The 16949-nt window shown below is 45.0% G+C and overlaps 3 protein-coding genes across 3 annotated transcripts; 1 reads left to right on the plus strand and 2 right to left on the minus strand.

Annotated features, from left to right (window-relative positions):
* Positions 1-2337: 2337 nt before the first annotated feature.
* On the minus strand, positions 2338-5994 carry bub1bb (BUB1 mitotic checkpoint serine/threonine kinase Bb). The gene is made up of 9 exons (XM_056590149.1): positions 5888-5994; positions 5369-5528; positions 5210-5269; positions 4947-5091; positions 4656-4852; positions 4029-4192; positions 3662-3855; positions 3443-3543; positions 2338-3283 (listed from the first exon to the last, which is right to left on the minus strand). Exons 2-9 carry the CDS (start codon positions 5512-5514, stop codon positions 2977-2979), a joined length of 1314 nt encoding a protein of 437 aa, XP_056446124.1. The 5' UTR covers positions 5515-5528; positions 5888-5994; the 3' UTR covers positions 2338-2976.
* A 49-nt stretch (positions 5995-6043) lies between these two features.
* On the plus strand, positions 6044-12331 carry zfyve19 (zinc finger, FYVE domain containing 19). Its single transcript, XM_056590150.1, has 11 exons — positions 6044-6248; positions 6343-6464; positions 6546-6599; positions 6693-6865; positions 6977-7119; positions 7303-7408; positions 7644-7868; positions 8453-8529; positions 8985-9086; positions 9199-9368; positions 9609-12331. The coding sequence occupies exons 1-11, from the start codon at positions 6195-6197 to the stop codon at positions 9694-9696; spliced, it is 1314 nt and encodes a 437-aa protein (XP_056446125.1). The 5' UTR covers positions 6044-6194; the 3' UTR covers positions 9697-12331.
* Positions 10966-16748, minus strand: ppp1r14d (protein phosphatase 1 regulatory inhibitor subunit 14D). The gene is made up of 4 exons (XM_056590152.1): positions 16530-16748; positions 12244-12324; positions 11947-11979; positions 10966-11781 (listed from the first exon to the last, which is right to left on the minus strand). Exons 1-4 carry the CDS (start codon positions 16710-16712, stop codon positions 11713-11715), a joined length of 366 nt encoding a protein of 121 aa, XP_056446127.1. The 5' UTR covers positions 16713-16748; the 3' UTR covers positions 10966-11712.
* Positions 16749-16949: the final 201 nt, after the last annotated feature.

Below are 16949 nucleotides of genomic sequence, written 5' to 3' on the forward strand. Positions count from 1 at the left end.
TGTGCGTGTGTCCGTATCTGTGTGCTCAGGGTGGTTTCCAGTGACAGTAAGGAGAGTAGGGGCCAATGGACACATTACCCGGGATACCTTTCATACAGTCAGCCCATCCAGGGCACCACCACGTCCACACCCATTCCCGACACACGTGATGGGGTGATGGGAGAACGCGGGGCGCTCACCGAGGAGGCTGTGTGCACGCAGTGGGCTGCTCGGTCAAGTGCATTATCCACGCTATGACAGGGTCAGGGGATGGCAGATGGCAGGGGAACAGGGGAGTGGGGGCGCCCTGGAAAGATCCAGGCAATCCCTAGAGAGAGACGACCAAAAAGCCCACAATCTCTGAAGTGTCATAGGAATAATATTAATAGATTATTCTTTTTACCGCCTAAAGTAAAATAATAATTTTGGTCTCTTATGCAGCCTATTTTGGATAAAAAAAAAAAGGATACATTTTTGCTTCACACATGATCTAGTACTGAATAATTTATGAGGCAGACACTCAGCTTTTAAATATCTTAGGGTCACGTCATGCAGAAATAGCTTGTAAAGGGAAGCTGATCCGGGACATTTGTACTACTTGGAATATTGGTCAGAGAAGATGGGGAAGTCACCGAAACGCACCCTTAATAACCATGTTCCAATCCTACATCAAGCAAACACGAACAAGCCTTGTGACAGCCAGTTTGCATAACTATGATGCAAAATGTTTTTTTTCTCCATACAGTGTATGCTAGATATGACCTCTTTCTCTTTCACTCCTGTACCTGTCAGCATTATTACAGCTGATATTTACACACTGATTATATTCTGCAGCCATGCATGACAGTGGCAAATGACACAGCAGAAAGGTTGTGCTTTCCCAGTGTCTCGTTGGGCATGATTATCAGTCCTCTCTCCTTATAGATCCGTGCTTGTGCTTGCTCAGGTTATTGGAAAACTGAGACATCACATTCATAATCTATATAATTGTTGTTGCCAGTTTGAGAAGGAAGCCAAATTCATGATAGAAATGATGTATCTAGGTGGGGTATTTATTAATTGAACATCTGTTATTTATTCTATACAGTGAAGAAATTGTCACATGTCCTTAAGGTTACAGCGCAGACATTCTCTTCCTTAACACATCCTATTGGTCAATTAGATCCATCCAGTGATATAGACGGCTCTAAATCCACTAGATTAGAATATATGCAAGAGCAGCAGCTTTTTGTCATGCTTGATGATCCACTCTGAGCTTCGGTTGAAAGCATCGACCGGCCATATAGATAAACATGACGGTGAGGGGGTGGTTGTATTGTAAATTGTCAAAGGGCCACCCTTAAACAATGATTGCCTGAAACCTTTTGTGTGGCGTCATTCAAATGAAAGACCCGACAGCCTCATAAATGATACAGCCTTAATGGTTTGCATTTCAATTAATTCTATTGTTTGGTCTGGCGGCGGCTCTTTGAGCATTATGCGTGGCTATGTTTCGAGGCCTGCTGTGATACCGGATTATAGGTCTTCTCACAGATCCACCACCTTTGGTGACGTAACAATGTTCACTTCGAGTGGTCAGAGACCATGCAATACATAGCTGACCTAACATTACCTTTTACCTGAGGTGCAACCCCATAGGAGCAGACCTTCAACTCAACCGCCTGCATTTAGTATAATTGACATAAAGTGGAAGAGGAGAAGTCACTGTTAACCGGTGGAAAGGATTAGAAATGGATTTTAGAACACGGACTGCACAGCCCAAGTGTGTTTGCCTTTGAGGGTAACAGGCAGATGGACAGAAGCTGTTCTCAGAGGGCCTGATTTAAGAACATCACCAAAGCCAGCTAGACCTACTTATGCAATCTCTCTGCTGCTAAGTGGTGAACTTTATTTTCCGAGCAATTCTCTGCTCTACTGGTCGCTTGATGTATTATTGGGTTTTTAAAGACTCCTTACAAATAGCAAGTGAAAGGGGTACACTGCGGCTATTAGACTACACTAAGCATGTTCTCACTAAAGGAAGTGAAACAAGCCAAAGTAGTATTTAACGATACCTATGTTTGGGTTCAAGTGCCAGATGCAGGTTCGGTTTCCTGTTTTCACACACCCACCACTGTAATCATGTCGAGTCATCCTAGCCTTCTTGGGTATCATTTAAAGAATTCCCTGGAAGTTCCGTTAATGGAATGTCGCCACCACAGTAGGTTCAGGGTCCATTCCTTTTGTTAAACTCTACTGGCCTTCGGTCAAACACTTTAAAATCACGTTTAAAACATTTTTAAATGTTTAGTCTACCACCTCCCTTTGAATGTCAACACTTTCAAAGTGAAAACGCAATAGCCTCTGGTGTGAAAATCGAAGCGATTTTATTGGATCAAGTGGCAACAAGAATGCACTTCGACTCACAAATGAAGATTGCTTCCATTTTTTGGGGGAAGCGGCTGCCAGATAGATTTAATCCCATTTAACTCCAGCGATAGCAGATACTCAGCACTTCCTTTGTTTGTACCCAATTAGTAATTCAAAAACAATTACCAGGAAAACAATCTGTGTTCCGGTGCATGTCCTCTGCTTACGATGCACCTTGTGAGTCAATCAGTAAATTATCATCCAGCTAGTCACCAGCCAAACACTTAGGCAAGTTTATTGAACATCTTTATGCAACATGGTCTCCAGGGACTGATACACAGAACAATCCCAAATTGTGTCATGCTTTCCTCCCAATGCAGGGATATCCAACTCGATTAAGAATTAAAAAGCCAGATTGAGCAAAAAGAAAAAAATAGCAATATTCCTGTGAACATGATCTCTGCAGTGAATATTGATTCCCCCAATTGCTTCTTCACCACTTTAAAATGTACAACACTTCTATGGGTATAAAACATTTAAAAAAAAAGTATGACTTACAATACAGTCGTCACAATACATTTATTGATGATATGGACTTCTTCTTCACGGCCCTATCCACAAGGAATATAAAACAATCAAAGCTCAGTGTCAGTGTTGGGTGGGATCGGTGCTCGATTGGCCAGGCTGGGCTCGGCCCTCGGTCTCCTGGGCCATCTTCTGGCGGTAGCGCTCGGCCCGCAGTTCCTCAAAGCAGAACTCGGTGGCGCCACTGAAGAGCAGCTCCTTGCAGTAGGCGCTCTTCTCCTGCGGTTTCCCCCCCTGCGTCTCTGGCTGCTGCTTCTGTAGCAACAGGTGTGACCTGTGTTCCTGGAGCCTCTTTAAAGGGGTCTCCTCGAGACGTGGCTTACGGGACGACAGCACCGTGTTCACCGTCGGGTTGATCTTGCATGGAGTCCTGAGGCCACAGGAAAAACAAATCAAGAGAGGGAACAACGACCAGTGAGAGGAAACTGAAATCGCGGTATCGTGCCTGCGATTGATGCAAAAATGTTCTTGGGGAAAACCTCATTGACAACATATTAATACAAATAAAATGTGTGATATTAGAACTCACATTGTGGGAGGCTCGTCCGACTCTTCCACGAATGGCTGGAAAGACGGTTTTGCGAGAGGCGGCGCTACGATTTTGTGACCGAATCGGGACCTCTGGGGCATCTACGGCAGGACAGAAAGACAGACACGGTATTGGATGAGAGGCCTCCCGTAACAATGCTAGCAACACACAGAGGTTCGACCAGCTCACACAGGCCTGCAGCGGCATCTTGATTCATACCTTCACGTCGCACCACTTCTCGGGCTTCTGCTCGTTTTCCTTGGCCCTCGCGGGCGGCGGGGCAGCCCAGGGCTCCAATTTGGGGCCGGAGGTCACAGCCTCCGGACACTTGTTCTCGTCAAAAACCAAGAAGCAGCTGTTCTCGGCTCTGCTCGGTGCCGGGGCCCCCTTCGACTGCAAGGCTCTGGCATTATCTGTCCAGACAGAAACGGAAACGACATATTTAAGATTGACATCAGAGGTCTGTTGCTTAGGAAAAAAATAAACATTATTTTAAGGCTTCACATGACCGGCAGCAACATACAGGTGGCAAACAATTGACACGGTGTCAATTGTAGCCGAAGCAAGCATACGTGCATGTACTTACGGCCGAGAACAGCCCGAACTCTGTTGATGGGTACAATGGCCTTCTTCTTTCCCCTGTGTTTGAGATCGATGAGAGACATTCGCTCGGGTTCATTGCTCTCTTCATCACTGTCTTTATCCGCCATGCTGGTCATCACCTGTCGTGACACACGTGCTTGCAGGCCCCTAGAAGTAGTAATTCAGGAAACATTAATTTGACTATTTTTCAGCTTGCATGTGTAGCTGAACTGGTAGACTCTTTTTTCCTTAAACTTTTTCCCAGAGCGGTGCTGATCGGTTATGCACTATGCTGGTGTACAATGGTCTAAAAATATAACAAGAAATAGCATAGTGCACTTTTTTGTGGTATTAATAGTAGCGCATATATAAAAAAGATATAGTCCTCCCCACTGGAGCTCCTGTTTAATGCCACCTTAAATAATGTTTTATTTATTCTATAGCAGAACAATATCTTTTGTTTTGCTGTAGAACCATTTTTTATGCAATGCAGCAATTGATGGGTGTGAAAGCGCCGGGCTGGTCCACTGCTGGATGCATGTAGGGGAACACTGTAGAGTTATGATTTCCTATGATTATCATGCAACATTGTGATATGCATTGAATGAAAGGAGACCCGTCATATCCCTACTTGTGGAACTGCAGGAGCTTATCCCTCGGTTCAGCAAAGTTGTTGAAGCCTTCTTGGTAGGCGTTGTCTGCCTTACGAGAGTTGCCCTGTCTCTCATATTCCTCTGACCAGGCGATGTAGAAGCTAGCCTGGGACCCTCCTATCCTCTGTGCCTGCATGTAACTGTAGATCTCCAGCGGCTCTGGGCAGATCTCTGCCTGATGAGACAAACACATACACGAGATAGCATGAACTAAAGCATGTCGAAGAAGGAGATTGCAAATGTGATCAAATAGCTCGCAGCTAACTTACAAATTTGATCCAGAGGTCGACGTAGCGCGGGTCATTGTGGTATCTTTTCTCCTCTGTGAATAGTGTCACAGCTCGCTCCAACAACATGGCAAGGTTGCTCTCCTTCCCACCCTGAGGAAATGTTTGTTCGGTCCATTTGACGTATCTGTTTGGAAGACAAGGCACAAACGTCGGAAAAGCTCACACAGCTATCAAAGGTAACTATAGAGTCCCATTATTGCTAATTGTATACGGTTCATATGATTGAAAGTGACTGATCTTACCGATCCCAAACATCAAGTGGATCTTCTCCAATATATAATCTCAGTTCAGATTCAAAGCTTCTGGATAAGAAAAAACACACAAAAATAAATCAGTCATCACTCAAACAGACATATTACTTGACTTGGAGGTCAATGTTTGCTCTTGCTCCCATGACTTACTGTTTCTGCTGGCTGACAGCAGAGCTAGGTCCGTCCTGCTGTTGACTCAGCGCCTGGTGCAGCACCGATACGTCCCGACCCCGCTTCAGCGGCTGGATGTTTTCTTTACTAAGCTCCCATTCTGCATCCACCCCCTCTGCCATCATGCACCTCAACACAACTGCACAGCAGAGGAAAACAACACAATGTATTTAGCAAAGTTTACACAGGAATCAAATGAATGAAGGGATGCTGTGACAGCTATTCATTGCTACAATCCCAACTTTAGGTTGGTATTCAAATATCATGTATGTCACACTGCATTATTTTATTACCAGGAGAAGTAATCCGATGCTAAAGTGTTCATGCAGTGCAAAGTGAAACGGCATGTAACGTGGGATGAATACTGGCTAACAGCTATCGTTATCCTGTTTAACGTGTTGCATCGCTTCGTTTGGAATAGTAGTACAGTGGACCAACACAATGATCAAAACAAACGAGACCAATACCAGTAAACGATGTAATACAGACTTTACAAACCTAAAGTTTTTCCTTTCAATGATTTTAAAAAAGCGTACGGTACTCCTCAGTTCCGACAGTACGGCTCTGTATGTTTTGAATGGGAACCGCGAGACATGATTGGACGAACAGATACCGGAACCACGTAAACGTATGGCACGTCATATTCCGGTTTACTTCCTGTTATTAGACATTTTTTGGAGCCGATGGAGATCAAAGTGGTGTGGTCTATAGATTGTAGATATATTATTGACAACCAATTAAATATTAGATGGACTATTCGAAAAATCCAACCTTCAATCTTACATGAAGCTCTCCGCGTTACAACATGGACAACCGGTGTTTCTGTTGTGCATCTAAATTTACCCTTTTCCGGAAGGAGGTATGATTATTCATATGAGACATAAGTAACTGGGTATATTCATATGCGATCTCGCTCTTTTTTAATGTGTGTTTTCTCATAATGGATCTAATAGCTGGGCTGTAAAAACTGCGGGCGTTCCTTCTGCTCCAATTGTCTCAACTTGAGCGCAGTGGTGCCTCGCTGTGGCAACACCAAGCAGAAGGTCTGCAAGCGGTGTCATGGCATTCTGACTGGGTAATTACAACAAACTCCATTGTAGTTTCCCAAAATGAAAAACAAAAATGCGATCTCTTATTCCTTATATGTTTTTAATAGTTCAGAAACACCTAGTGATGGTGGGAAATGGTCCCCCCCAGAGAACTACAAGAAGTCAGTATGCACTTAAAAATCCCACACAATAACACATGATCCTTCTGTTCAATACCATACATGACGTAACTCATTTTCCTGTAATCCCCCCAGGCGAGTGGCTGCCTTGGAAGCCAAACAGCAAGGGTACGATGTGACTCATGCCCACGGCAGTGCTAGAAATGTCGACATTGACCGTGTACCTACGAAGGGCCTCACTAAAGAAGACCAAGCTATTGCTGCAAGGCTTCAGAAACTCAAGGAAGACACCAAACCACACAAAACAAGTAAGAATATATTTAGTTATAACTCACACACTCTCTTTAATAATGAGCTAGGGTTAGCAAGGTTTCGTGCTTGTTGATATTGTTTTACCATTTGAACCACATTCAATCCAGAGTCCGTTCCTTCTGAGAAGGAAATTGAGTCACGCCTTGCTGCCTTGAAAGCTCCCAGAAACCCGGTGCCTTCTGCCCAGGACATGGAAGACCGCTTGGCGGCCCTACAGGGCAGGCCTCCCCCCACCCAAGCCCCTCCGCCCGTAAGTCCAACCACCACATATCAGCCTCGGGTAGCTCAAGTGCTCCCTTAAAACCCTCATCAATAATTCACGAGTCACAAATTGCCAATCACTCTTAATTTATGTTTTATTACACTTGTAACCTGAGAGCCACTTTCTCATTGTTATAAAAAACACTTAACGTTGTTGTTTGTTTGTGAACAGGTGCACCGGCCGCCTGATAACAGAACCCAGACAGAACGGGCCAATGATCTTTTAACACAGATGACAGAGGAAGTTGCTATCGATAACCAACAACAAGACACCAATGGTAAACTAGATAGGAATCCTCCAGTTTATATCTTTCTGTAGTTCTTTTTTAATAGGCTCAGATGCCTCAATTGGTCACCAAAGAATACGTGGTGACTTTACTGACTCCCTCATGTTAACAAAAGCTATCTCGCAGGAGAGATTATTTATCTAGGCTTGGTTACGCATGGTCATGTTGGACCATTGAGTGTTAATTATTAAGCTCTGGCCTATTATAACGCCCTGTCAATCTATAGATGTGGACGACAGCCTCCTGAACAACCTGAACAAGGGGGAGGCGTGCGGGCTGGAGGTGAACCTGGACCAGGACCAGGGGGGATCCAGCAGGCAGCTGGAGGCTGAGAAGAGCCGTGTGCTGGAGGAAGCCATGAGGGAGCTGAGGCAGGAGCAGGGTTCCCAGGGGCACGTTCTAGAGATGGCCAAGAGGCTGGCCCTGCTGAAAGGACTGGATCCCGACAAGGGTAGGACATCTTGGTTTATTTCATTAGATTTCAGTCATTTAGCAGATGCTTTTATCTAGACGGCTGGCACAAGTGAGGGCTGAGAACGATTGAAGCGCAGAAACAGTTGGGATAATTATGCTGCATGAACATCTTTCTGGCAAGACCAGGGGACAGAATGCAGAGTGGTAATCACAGAGATGCATGTTACTCGATAGTTACATCTCCGCTATGCAGAGCATCCCAGTGTTCCTCTTCGTCATCAAAATTCCGTTGTTCATGTTTTTAGGGAAGAGGTTCTGTTTTCAGAATCAGTAAAGAAAAATAAAAAAGCTGCATGGGGTCCAAGCATCCAGGCACTAGGCTCTCTCCGACACAGCTCCCTCTATTCAAACTTTCCCTGCAGATTTGCTGGCTGGCGCTCGTCTGTGACGTCGTCTGTAATCCACACTAATATGATGGATGGGCAGAATTACTGCGAGTTAACGGAGGGAAAAAGTTGGCTTCGTGGAATGTGTGAATGCCTCCGTCAGCGTCTCAACAGCTTTACATTACTCTGAATCGTCCATATTTATATCTTCTCTCTATATATATCTCGTTATTAGTCACCATGGAGGACTTCCAGCATCCCGACAGCGATGAGGAGACTGAGGAAGAGGCTGTTCAAAGGGTCTTAAAACAGGTCAGGAGCAAAGGCAGAGTTAATATACACCTGATAAAATGTGATCATGGACCTAATAATGATAACATGATATGATATGAAATCAAGTGCATACCTTATTCTGGGAACCATACATTTAGGTTATAACCTTTTTGTTTTAAATAATTATGCCATGTGAGTGCATCCATTACTACCTTCTTTCTTTTGTACACATTTATCTTCATCCATTGAAAATACATTCTGAGGTGCAACACACTCTTTGGTTAAAGGTTGACGGCCTTTAGAAAAGGGACCAAGATTTCATTCATTTCATTGGCAATGCTGAACACACGCCATTGTTTTATACAAAGTCATTATTAATATTAATAGCGGCCACAAGGGGGTAATGTTTTCACCACGGCTCATCAGTTCTATTAAGCTATTTGTCCTCCATTTTCTTCTAACGTCTTCTAACATTCTGTTTATTTCATTTCCAGCTTTCAGAAGAGGCTGCGCTGGATGAAGCCAGTGGCTACAACATACCCTTTGAGGACAGCGGTCCGAAGACCACCAACAAGAAAGCCCCTTCTAAATCCACGGTATGGGGCAACTTGAGGTTCCATCATTTGGCAAAGTCCTACTCACGGAACAAATATTAAAAAGCAGAATTATTAATACATGATTATTCCAATCTGTTCCATGTGTATTCAGGGTCCAGCAGCCAGGGTGCCTGCTGCTGTTGTAAAAAAGCCTTTGGACAGTGATGATGAGGGTGGTGGCAGCGACGAAGAGGAACTTCCCTGGTGCTGCATATGTAACGAAGACGCCTCCATACGATGCCATACCTGTGATGGAGACCTGTTCTGCGGCCGCTGCTTCCGGTATTTGGCTTCCCTGCGTATTCATCGACATCCCTCGGCACGACATTCAGATTCTCTGCACAAACTCGGAGAATCTGAATGTGAAAGCTGATCTCATGTGAAAATATGACAAAATCATAAACTAATGTCCTGGCATGTGGATGATGATGATGACCCAGATACATTTTGCAGTACCGGCATGTTTGTGCATAAAGTATTCAGAGTGATGAATTATCAATCAAATATCCATTATTTCCACAGGGAGGGACATGACAAATACGACAGGAAGGAGCATCGCACAGCCAGTTACACTCCACCCAAGAGGAAAACAAAGAAGAAGGGGACATAAGAGTGAGAGACAGGCCCTAACCCTTACGGCTTCATCATCATTATTACTGTAAGGATCAACCTTTAACCTGAACGACCAAAGGAAAAGCAATGAGGTTCTTTTTTTACCCACCCCAGCATCTTAAACACTAAAGGTTATGGTTGTAAAGGTAAACTTATAACTGTAGTCGGTTCTATTTTTAGTCTGACAGATTATTAGCTCACAGTTAGTGCAATTTTATGTTCTCCCAGCTCTTCAGAGGCTGCATGATGTTTATGTTGGGAATTGACAAATTAATGACGACAATAACTCAAATTCAGGGCGTATCCGTGTACTCTATGTGATTCATGCAGGATTTATGAAATATAAAACATGAGATTAAACCCTGCTGCTTTAGTACTGGGCTGCTTAGGGCTAGAACAATGAGTTCATAAACCACAACCAATTGAGGTTCTCATGTCATTCACCCCACCTCCCAGAGACAACAAATGCAACAAATACACACATGTGTGCGTTGCTTGGCCATTGCACTTTTTTGCTAATTCATTTTTTGCTGAGTCCTTTAAATGCAATTGGTTTAGAGTACTGATACTGTACACCATGCTGCTGCTGTCATGTTGTGACTTTTGAGAATAGCAGACAAAACACTATTAAGAGATTACCAGCTCTGTTTTGTATTGGGCATACAAGGCACACCTGTGCTGTCATCTTCCTGCCCTAATGGAGCTCTTGCTTTCCCAGGCCTTGTGTGTAACGTCATGCTAACCGACACACACAGGGAAGGCTTGGCATGTAATTATCTATTTATCTTTTATTTTCTGTCTTTCATGTGTAATGTTGTATAATTGTTCTTCCAACCTGGTCAGAGGTTGCTGCTGTATCGATTTGAAGAAAGAAAAGGGAAAGACAAATCTAGCAAATCCCTAAATTGCATCCCTAAGCCAAAGCGTGGTATGTGCTCCGGCCAGAGTGCAGATTCATCAATGTGCATCACTCTCTGGCTGACTGAAGTGAGCCCATAATTAAGGCCCTCTCCAGGGGCTTGCTCCATTAAGGTCCATATGGAGACGACCAGGTTGTTTTCCTGTCCAGGTCACATTGTAACCGTCGACAGGAAATGGATCTTTGGTAATGGATGCATACTTATCGGCTGCCATTTCTGTGTCATGTTTGGACAATACTTACTCGTAGCCCATTTATCCTAATGCCCCCTGTGTTTTCCATTAACCCCCCACTCCCCCCACCCAAATTGTGATTGACAGAATTAGGCAATGATCTTCAGTACATTGTGATCTGGAAAGGCCAAGCCTTGTGATCACTTAAAGTCTTGAGAGAGTCCTGAGGGCAGTTTTGGCATATCATGGCAGTCTCCTCTGTCGCCCCATTTCCTTTCAGCTGGTTCACCCCATTGCTCTTTGAGACATACCCGGGTTTAAGACTATCTAGTAGAAGTCCCCTTTCGGAGGTTCTGCACGCAAATAACATCTGGTAGGAGATTTATGTGCGTTTGTGCATAAATGCACAAGAGTATAGTGCGAACAAATAAAATAACCAGTCTCTCTGCATTGTCAGCAAGCAATTTTTGTGTGGGGGCGGGTCTGTATGTATAAAAAGTATGCACAGACCTGAAAATCTTTTTTTTATTTTGACATTGAACTCTATAATCAGAACCCCCGCAAAAAAAGAAGTTCTATACATAAATAGGCAACCGGGGAAAAAATGTACAGTCATACACAGAAACCAGTCCGTCGGATTGAACAGCTTATGTTTATACGCGTTTCTCAGTGTTGCATTATTGGTGTTTATGAGGAAGTCCAAATGTTAACGCTGTCTATAAATACGACAATAAAATAAAAAAAATGGATAATCAAAAGTGACTGCTTTGACAGTGTCTGTTGCTGCTGTCTGCGGACCCCCATGCGGGGGAGACCCCCTGACTGGGGTATCCCACGAAATGTACACCACACATGCCATTATTCAACGGTTTAAGGAGCTGGAGGACAAAGAGGCGTGTCTTGTTTCGTGTCTCGAATGGGTCTATTTCTTCAGAGTCCCTGACATCTTGCGCAGCCCCTTCATCCTGTAGAGCAGCCCGTTGATGAATTCCTGTAGAGAGGAGATGAAGTCAAGTTCAATTTTCTTTCTTCACCAAATGAAACCAAAGCAGACACACAAGAGCCAGCCCTTGGGACGCCGCCCGTAGGAATAATTAAATAAGTTGATCAGCTCAATTAAGAGTTAACCTAATTAGTTTGTTTAATCACACCTCACCTCTTTTGGCTTCCCACATTCCTGCAGCAACTCCTGTTGGAGAGAAGCCACAGATTAAGTATCGGCAACGATTTCACAAGAGGTGGTTCCTGCATTAAAGCTACGATCCTGTAGAACCTGATATGGCTCCACTTTATTTATGTAATAAAGGAACAGGTTCTATCTGACATGGCTTCTGCAGGCTACATGTGATCCACGTTAACTGTGCATTAGACATTTCTGTTTGGTTATGTCACAGTGTAAACCGTGTCGTAAAACACAACTCGAGGGGATTTGAATGGACTTATGTGGGCTCACCTGCAGCCGGCTCCTCTGGCCTTCTTCCGACAAGTCCAGGAGCTCGTCTATGTCAATCTCTAGCTCTGGAATCTCCTCTGCCTGAAACACACACACACACACACACGCACACGCATACGCAAAGTCCGAAAGGCAGTTTGAGATAGACAGCCTCTCAGACATACAGACGTGCAAACCTCATACAGCCTCAAGAGAATACAATTTTTATTGTTTGCAAAAGACAAGCTGTAATGAGGTGAGGCGCCATGAAACCAACAAGGCACAATAGCCTTACTTGTGACACAATGAATGTGTCTCTTATCTGTGCTGTGCTTTAAAGTGGTTTGAGAAAAGGCCAGAGGAATCGACGGAGAAGACACTTAGGTGTCTGTGGGTTTGCCATCGCCATAATGACCGCTGGGACTTCCCTTTGAAGTGCTTTATGAAGGGTCGATGAGGGTGATGCTATGCTGGTAAGGTTATTAGTCCAGGATTCGAGGCAGGAAGGGCTGTCTGGAACGTGCTTATCTCCTGCAAACATTTGACTTCCTTCCTACGTATACCAGCATTCAGTTCAACTATGGGGGAGACATTTCAAATACGAATGCTGAATTATATGATGTACAACAGCAACAATCATGGTTCCACAAAAGCTTCTTAGTCTGACTGAGAGAGGAAATTAGGTAGACACACTTGTCGCTTTATCGTTTGGTTTCATATGATTATAGAATACTTTATAACATAAAGTATTCTTGTGTAGCGGGTATAAAATATTTTATACCCGCTACACAAAAATCAATGGATGTCATCCAAACTTTGGGTCCAAAATGTTAAAAAACGATCCAAGTGGCATAAATCAAATCAAAGCATACTTTTCTCACATTGACTTGCTAGGGAGAAAGTGAGCCAGTCAGCGGGTGGATGTGGCAATTTGGCGAGGACCATTTTTAGAAGTGTATTTTCCGGCTCAGAAGGTTTAATGGCTGGCGAGAACAGGCCTCGACGCGGGGCTCTCTGGATGAGCACAGGGCTAACCACGGTTGAAGTGCTGACTGGCAGAGGAGAGCGAGAGCCCATATCTATATAACGTCCCCAATGGCCCCGCTGTGTAATTGATTAATACTGCAGATGGACACATAGCGATTATGCTGAAAGCTCTCTGTTCACATTTGCAGAACTGGGCCCTGGTAATGGTGCTCCTATGTTTTGTTCACAGTTTGTAGGTATGAATACGCAAGGCTGTGTGATGCAGGGTTGAAATCCTTGGAGGCCGTTAGCATTGACCAGCGTAGACTAGTTGAGCCGTTGTCATGGGGTTATAAATGACATCACTTTTCTTAAGTTGATTGGTTTGTGGCAGCCATAAAAGCCCTATTAAGATGCTTTTATTTTTGCTAATTTCTTTGCAGTGGCCTCAATAAACCTCATTAGAACTTCCTGAATTGAATGCAGTATATGGAGGCTAAAGTATATTTTGCCACTTAAATCCTAAATACATGAATAACAAATGAGCCTTCAGAGGAACCAATTAATGTTCAAGACTGCATTATAGAGTCTTCACTCTCTGACCTTCACCAGAAGTCTTGTTTCGACCCATTACCATCAACCCCTAGCCCAGGCAGGGGGGAGATCGCTTCGTGGCTTCGCTAAATGGAACATTTGTTTTCAAAGGCACTGAAGAACGTTTCTGCACATAATGGTAAACATTCTTTTGGCCGAAGTCATGTACTGTGGAACAAACAGTACAAAAAACAGTCCAAAATAAGCTTTTTATACTGATTGAATTTGACTGAGTGCAAGACTTGCTTTCCCTTTGATTCTGCTGTATGTCCATCATAAACTACACCGGAGTCATCTATATACCAAAGTAGATTGTACCTAAAGTGGTTTCATGGGACACTGATTCTGAATCTCCTTACAAGTGAGGCGCTTGTCATACTGACGGGATGGGTTTACGATTTCCCCAAAAGGTGTGAAGTGCACAGAGACGCCTGCCACACACCGGTCCATCGCAGCACTTGAATGAATTAGAGATGAGGCTAAATAATTCAGGCGGTGACGCAGAGGGGCGGACTGTAAATGCTTCCCTTGCGGAAGACTTCGAAAACCCCAACAGAGCCAACATCCCCAGAAAGCCATGTAGCATTCACCCCACAACAGGGGACACATGGAGAAAACCATGCCTCATTGCGATGCAGTGACTTTATAACCATTGTGTACTGCTGCCACTGTGAAAATAATGTTTAGTAACAGAGTCGTCGCTTGTAGGACAGAAGGGAACAAAGTACTTGCTCCTTGCCCTTTTTCCGTCAGGGATTAGTAAAGTAGGCTACACCTAATCTTATCAAAACACACACACACACACACACACACACACACACACACACACACACACACACACACACACACACACACACACACACACACACACACACACACACACACACACACACACACACACATACACACACACACAAATAGACATCTAATGTTTCACAATGAAGAGACGTTGAGCTAAAAAAAGATGCGAAAACAAATAAAGGATATATGGAAAAAGTGCTGCATTAAAAATTATAGGAACTAGAGTTGAAATATAATGAATATGTGTTGAGGCCAGTATACCTGGATATAGAACTCTAGAACTCTAGAACTCTATAGAAAATTGGGGCTATGATCCAGGAAAGTGTTCGCACCTCTCGGTAGCATCATCGTTCAGTTAACTATCAGAGGCTAATGCTTCTGCACCTACTTAGAGGAGGATTTCATCCGCATGTGTGAAGTAGTAAGCAGACCCGGTACTCCAGCACCCGCTGCTCTGCGTCTGTGTGCCACATGGACGCTCTTGACAAATAGCCCACCCAGGCTTTATCTCCTCACACCCCAACAATGCTCTATTTATACCGGGGCGGGCCCAGCAACCGTCCCAGTGATCCCACAGAATTTAACTCCTGGTGGGGCCATCACTCAGACTCCATGCAGACTCCGCCAACAGATGCAGTGAGTCGCTTCAGCCGGCATGTGCCAGCCGTGTAGCATCCTGCATGTTAAACTAGCAGGATGTTGTGTCTACATCACCTCTTATTTCGCCACAAACAGCAGTTTTATTATGCATTGCCTGCATCATCGTGCTCATCATCCTCTCCATCCTCCTCCCCCTGTTCCTCACAGGGCTGCCCTGTTTCCACCGAACCCTTCTGCCTCATGTAGGCGTAGATACATTTGTTGCCATGGTTCCCTCGGAGAAAATTAACTTCTTACAACTCATCAGACGTAATCGGATCAGAACACGCCACAACCCAGCCAGCCAGGAGTCGGGGGGGCCAGGCAATGGGACTTTACGACCTGAGCAGGGAACTGGTTGTCGGGGGGGGGGGGGGGGGGGGTTGGCAATCTTTGGAGGGATAGGCCATGATATCATCATTCTATTGAGTGTCCAATACATGCTGAATAGACTCCTCCACAAGTATATCCACCCGTCGACCATTTCAGTGGCGAAGCCTACCCCAGCGGGCGTGTGAGCGTGAGGCATGGGTACACCCCTGATGGGAATGCTGATCCATGGCAGTCCCACCAGCACCACCCACCGCTTGGTGTGAGGGTTATGCTCTGCGAGCATGTCTTTGGAGGTGGGAGCAAAGTCATCACCCATTGTTGGGAATGGGCCGTCAGTCATTGGTACATAACTCCCCAAACAGACGGAGCCAAAGGCTGAATTATGATTCCAGGTGACCTCATACACGTGTTGCTGTGATGAGTCAAATTAGCTGATAACTGCTATCAACATGTTGTTCTGCTCAGACTGATAAAAGTGCTGTGCGGGAAATGAAAACCTTAAGTGTCAGAAGCCGTTATATTCTTTTCAAAAGGTTTAAGAAGAATAGGCAGGACTAAGTGAACCAGGAAAGGCTATAAGAGGTAAATGGGACACACACACACACACACGCACACGCACACGCACACACACACACACACACACACACACACACACACACACACACAGACACACACACACACACACACACACACACACACACACACACACACACACACACACACACACACACACAGACAGACACACAAATCCCCCCGCACTTTTGAACCACACACTGCTGTCTTCCCACACACTTCCAAAAAGAACAACCTGTGCTCATGATTGTGCTATTATTACGTGTGTACTTGTGTTCTACGCATGCTTGTGGGCAGTTTTGTGTGTGTGTGTGCAAGTGTCTGTGTGTGTCTGCATGTGTGTTTGTCTATGTGCGAGTGTGTGTGTATGTGTGCGTGTGTCCGGGCCAGTGGTTCCCCACCTCGCAGTCAAAGAGCAGGTGCAGCTGACCGTCGATCCACTCCTCTATGTCCAGCCGTCTCTGCAGGTCCTTGCGGTTGTACTTGACCGTGAGCTTGCCCAACCGGTGGCCGGCCGTCTCCTCCGTCTTGTCCACCGTCTGGAACATCACCCTGGACTGGGCACCCGGTTCCGTCGACGCCATGCCTGCCACGGCCTCAGGAGATCCGTGGTCGACGGAGGCTCAGACTGAACACAGTCACACACGCACACACACACACACACACAGACACACGCCTCACGCACACACACACACTCTCTTGTAGAAGCCGGACGGTCCACTGGCTTCCCTCGCTCGGCTCTTCTCTGTGTGTCTGCTGACAGTCAGAGGGCTGTAGTGGCTGCTCGCCTGTCTGCCGTTATCTAGTTGTGTCGTGTGTGT

Source organism: Gadus chalcogrammus, chromosome 5, assembly GCF_026213295.1.
Source record: "Gadus chalcogrammus isolate NIFS_2021 chromosome 5, NIFS_Gcha_1.0, whole genome shotgun sequence".
Lineage (NCBI taxonomy): Eukaryota > Metazoa > Chordata > Actinopteri > Gadiformes > Gadidae > Gadus > Gadus chalcogrammus.

What these genes read in the sequence shown, in the direction of transcription:
- bub1bb (XM_056590149.1), bottom strand. Translation starts at nt 5,514, where the DNA reads ATGATGGCAGAGGGGGTGGATGCAGAATGGGAGCTTAGTAAAGAAAAC. An exon ending in AGTTCGGGCTGTTCTCGGCC is followed by an intron (nt 3,856 to 4,028) that starts GTAAGTACATGC and finishes CTGTCTGGACAG; the next exon opens with ATAATGCCAGAGCCTTGCAG. An exon ending in AGAAGTGGTGCGACGTGAAG is followed by an intron (nt 3,544 to 3,661) that starts GTATGAATCAAG and finishes GTCCTGCCGTAG; the next exon opens with ATGCCCCAGAGGTCCCGATT.
- zfyve19 (XM_056590150.1), top strand. Translation starts at nt 6,195, where the DNA reads ATGGACAACCGGTGTTTCTGTTGTGCATCTAAATTTACCCTTTTCCGG. An exon ending in CACCAAACCACACAAAACAA is followed by an intron (nt 6,866 to 6,976) that starts GTAAGAATATAT and finishes CATTCAATCCAG; the next exon opens with AGTCCGTTCCTTCTGAGAAG. An exon ending in AGGACTGGATCCCGACAAGG is followed by an intron (nt 7,869 to 8,452) that starts GTAGGACATCTT and finishes TCTCGTTATTAG; the next exon opens with TCACCATGGAGGACTTCCAG.
- ppp1r14d (XM_056590152.1), bottom strand. Translation starts at nt 16,712, where the DNA reads ATGGCGTCGACGGAACCGGGTGCCCAGTCCAGGGTGATGTTCCAGACG. An exon ending in ACCTGCTCTTTGACTGCGAG is followed by an intron (nt 12,325 to 16,529) that starts GTGGGGAACCAC and finishes TGTGTGTTTCAG; the next exon opens with GCAGAGGAGATTCCAGAGCT. An exon ending in GCCAGAGGAGCCGGCTGCAG is followed by an intron (nt 11,980 to 12,243) that starts GTGAGCCCACAT and finishes TCTCTCCAACAG; the next exon opens with GAGTTGCTGCAGGAATGTGG.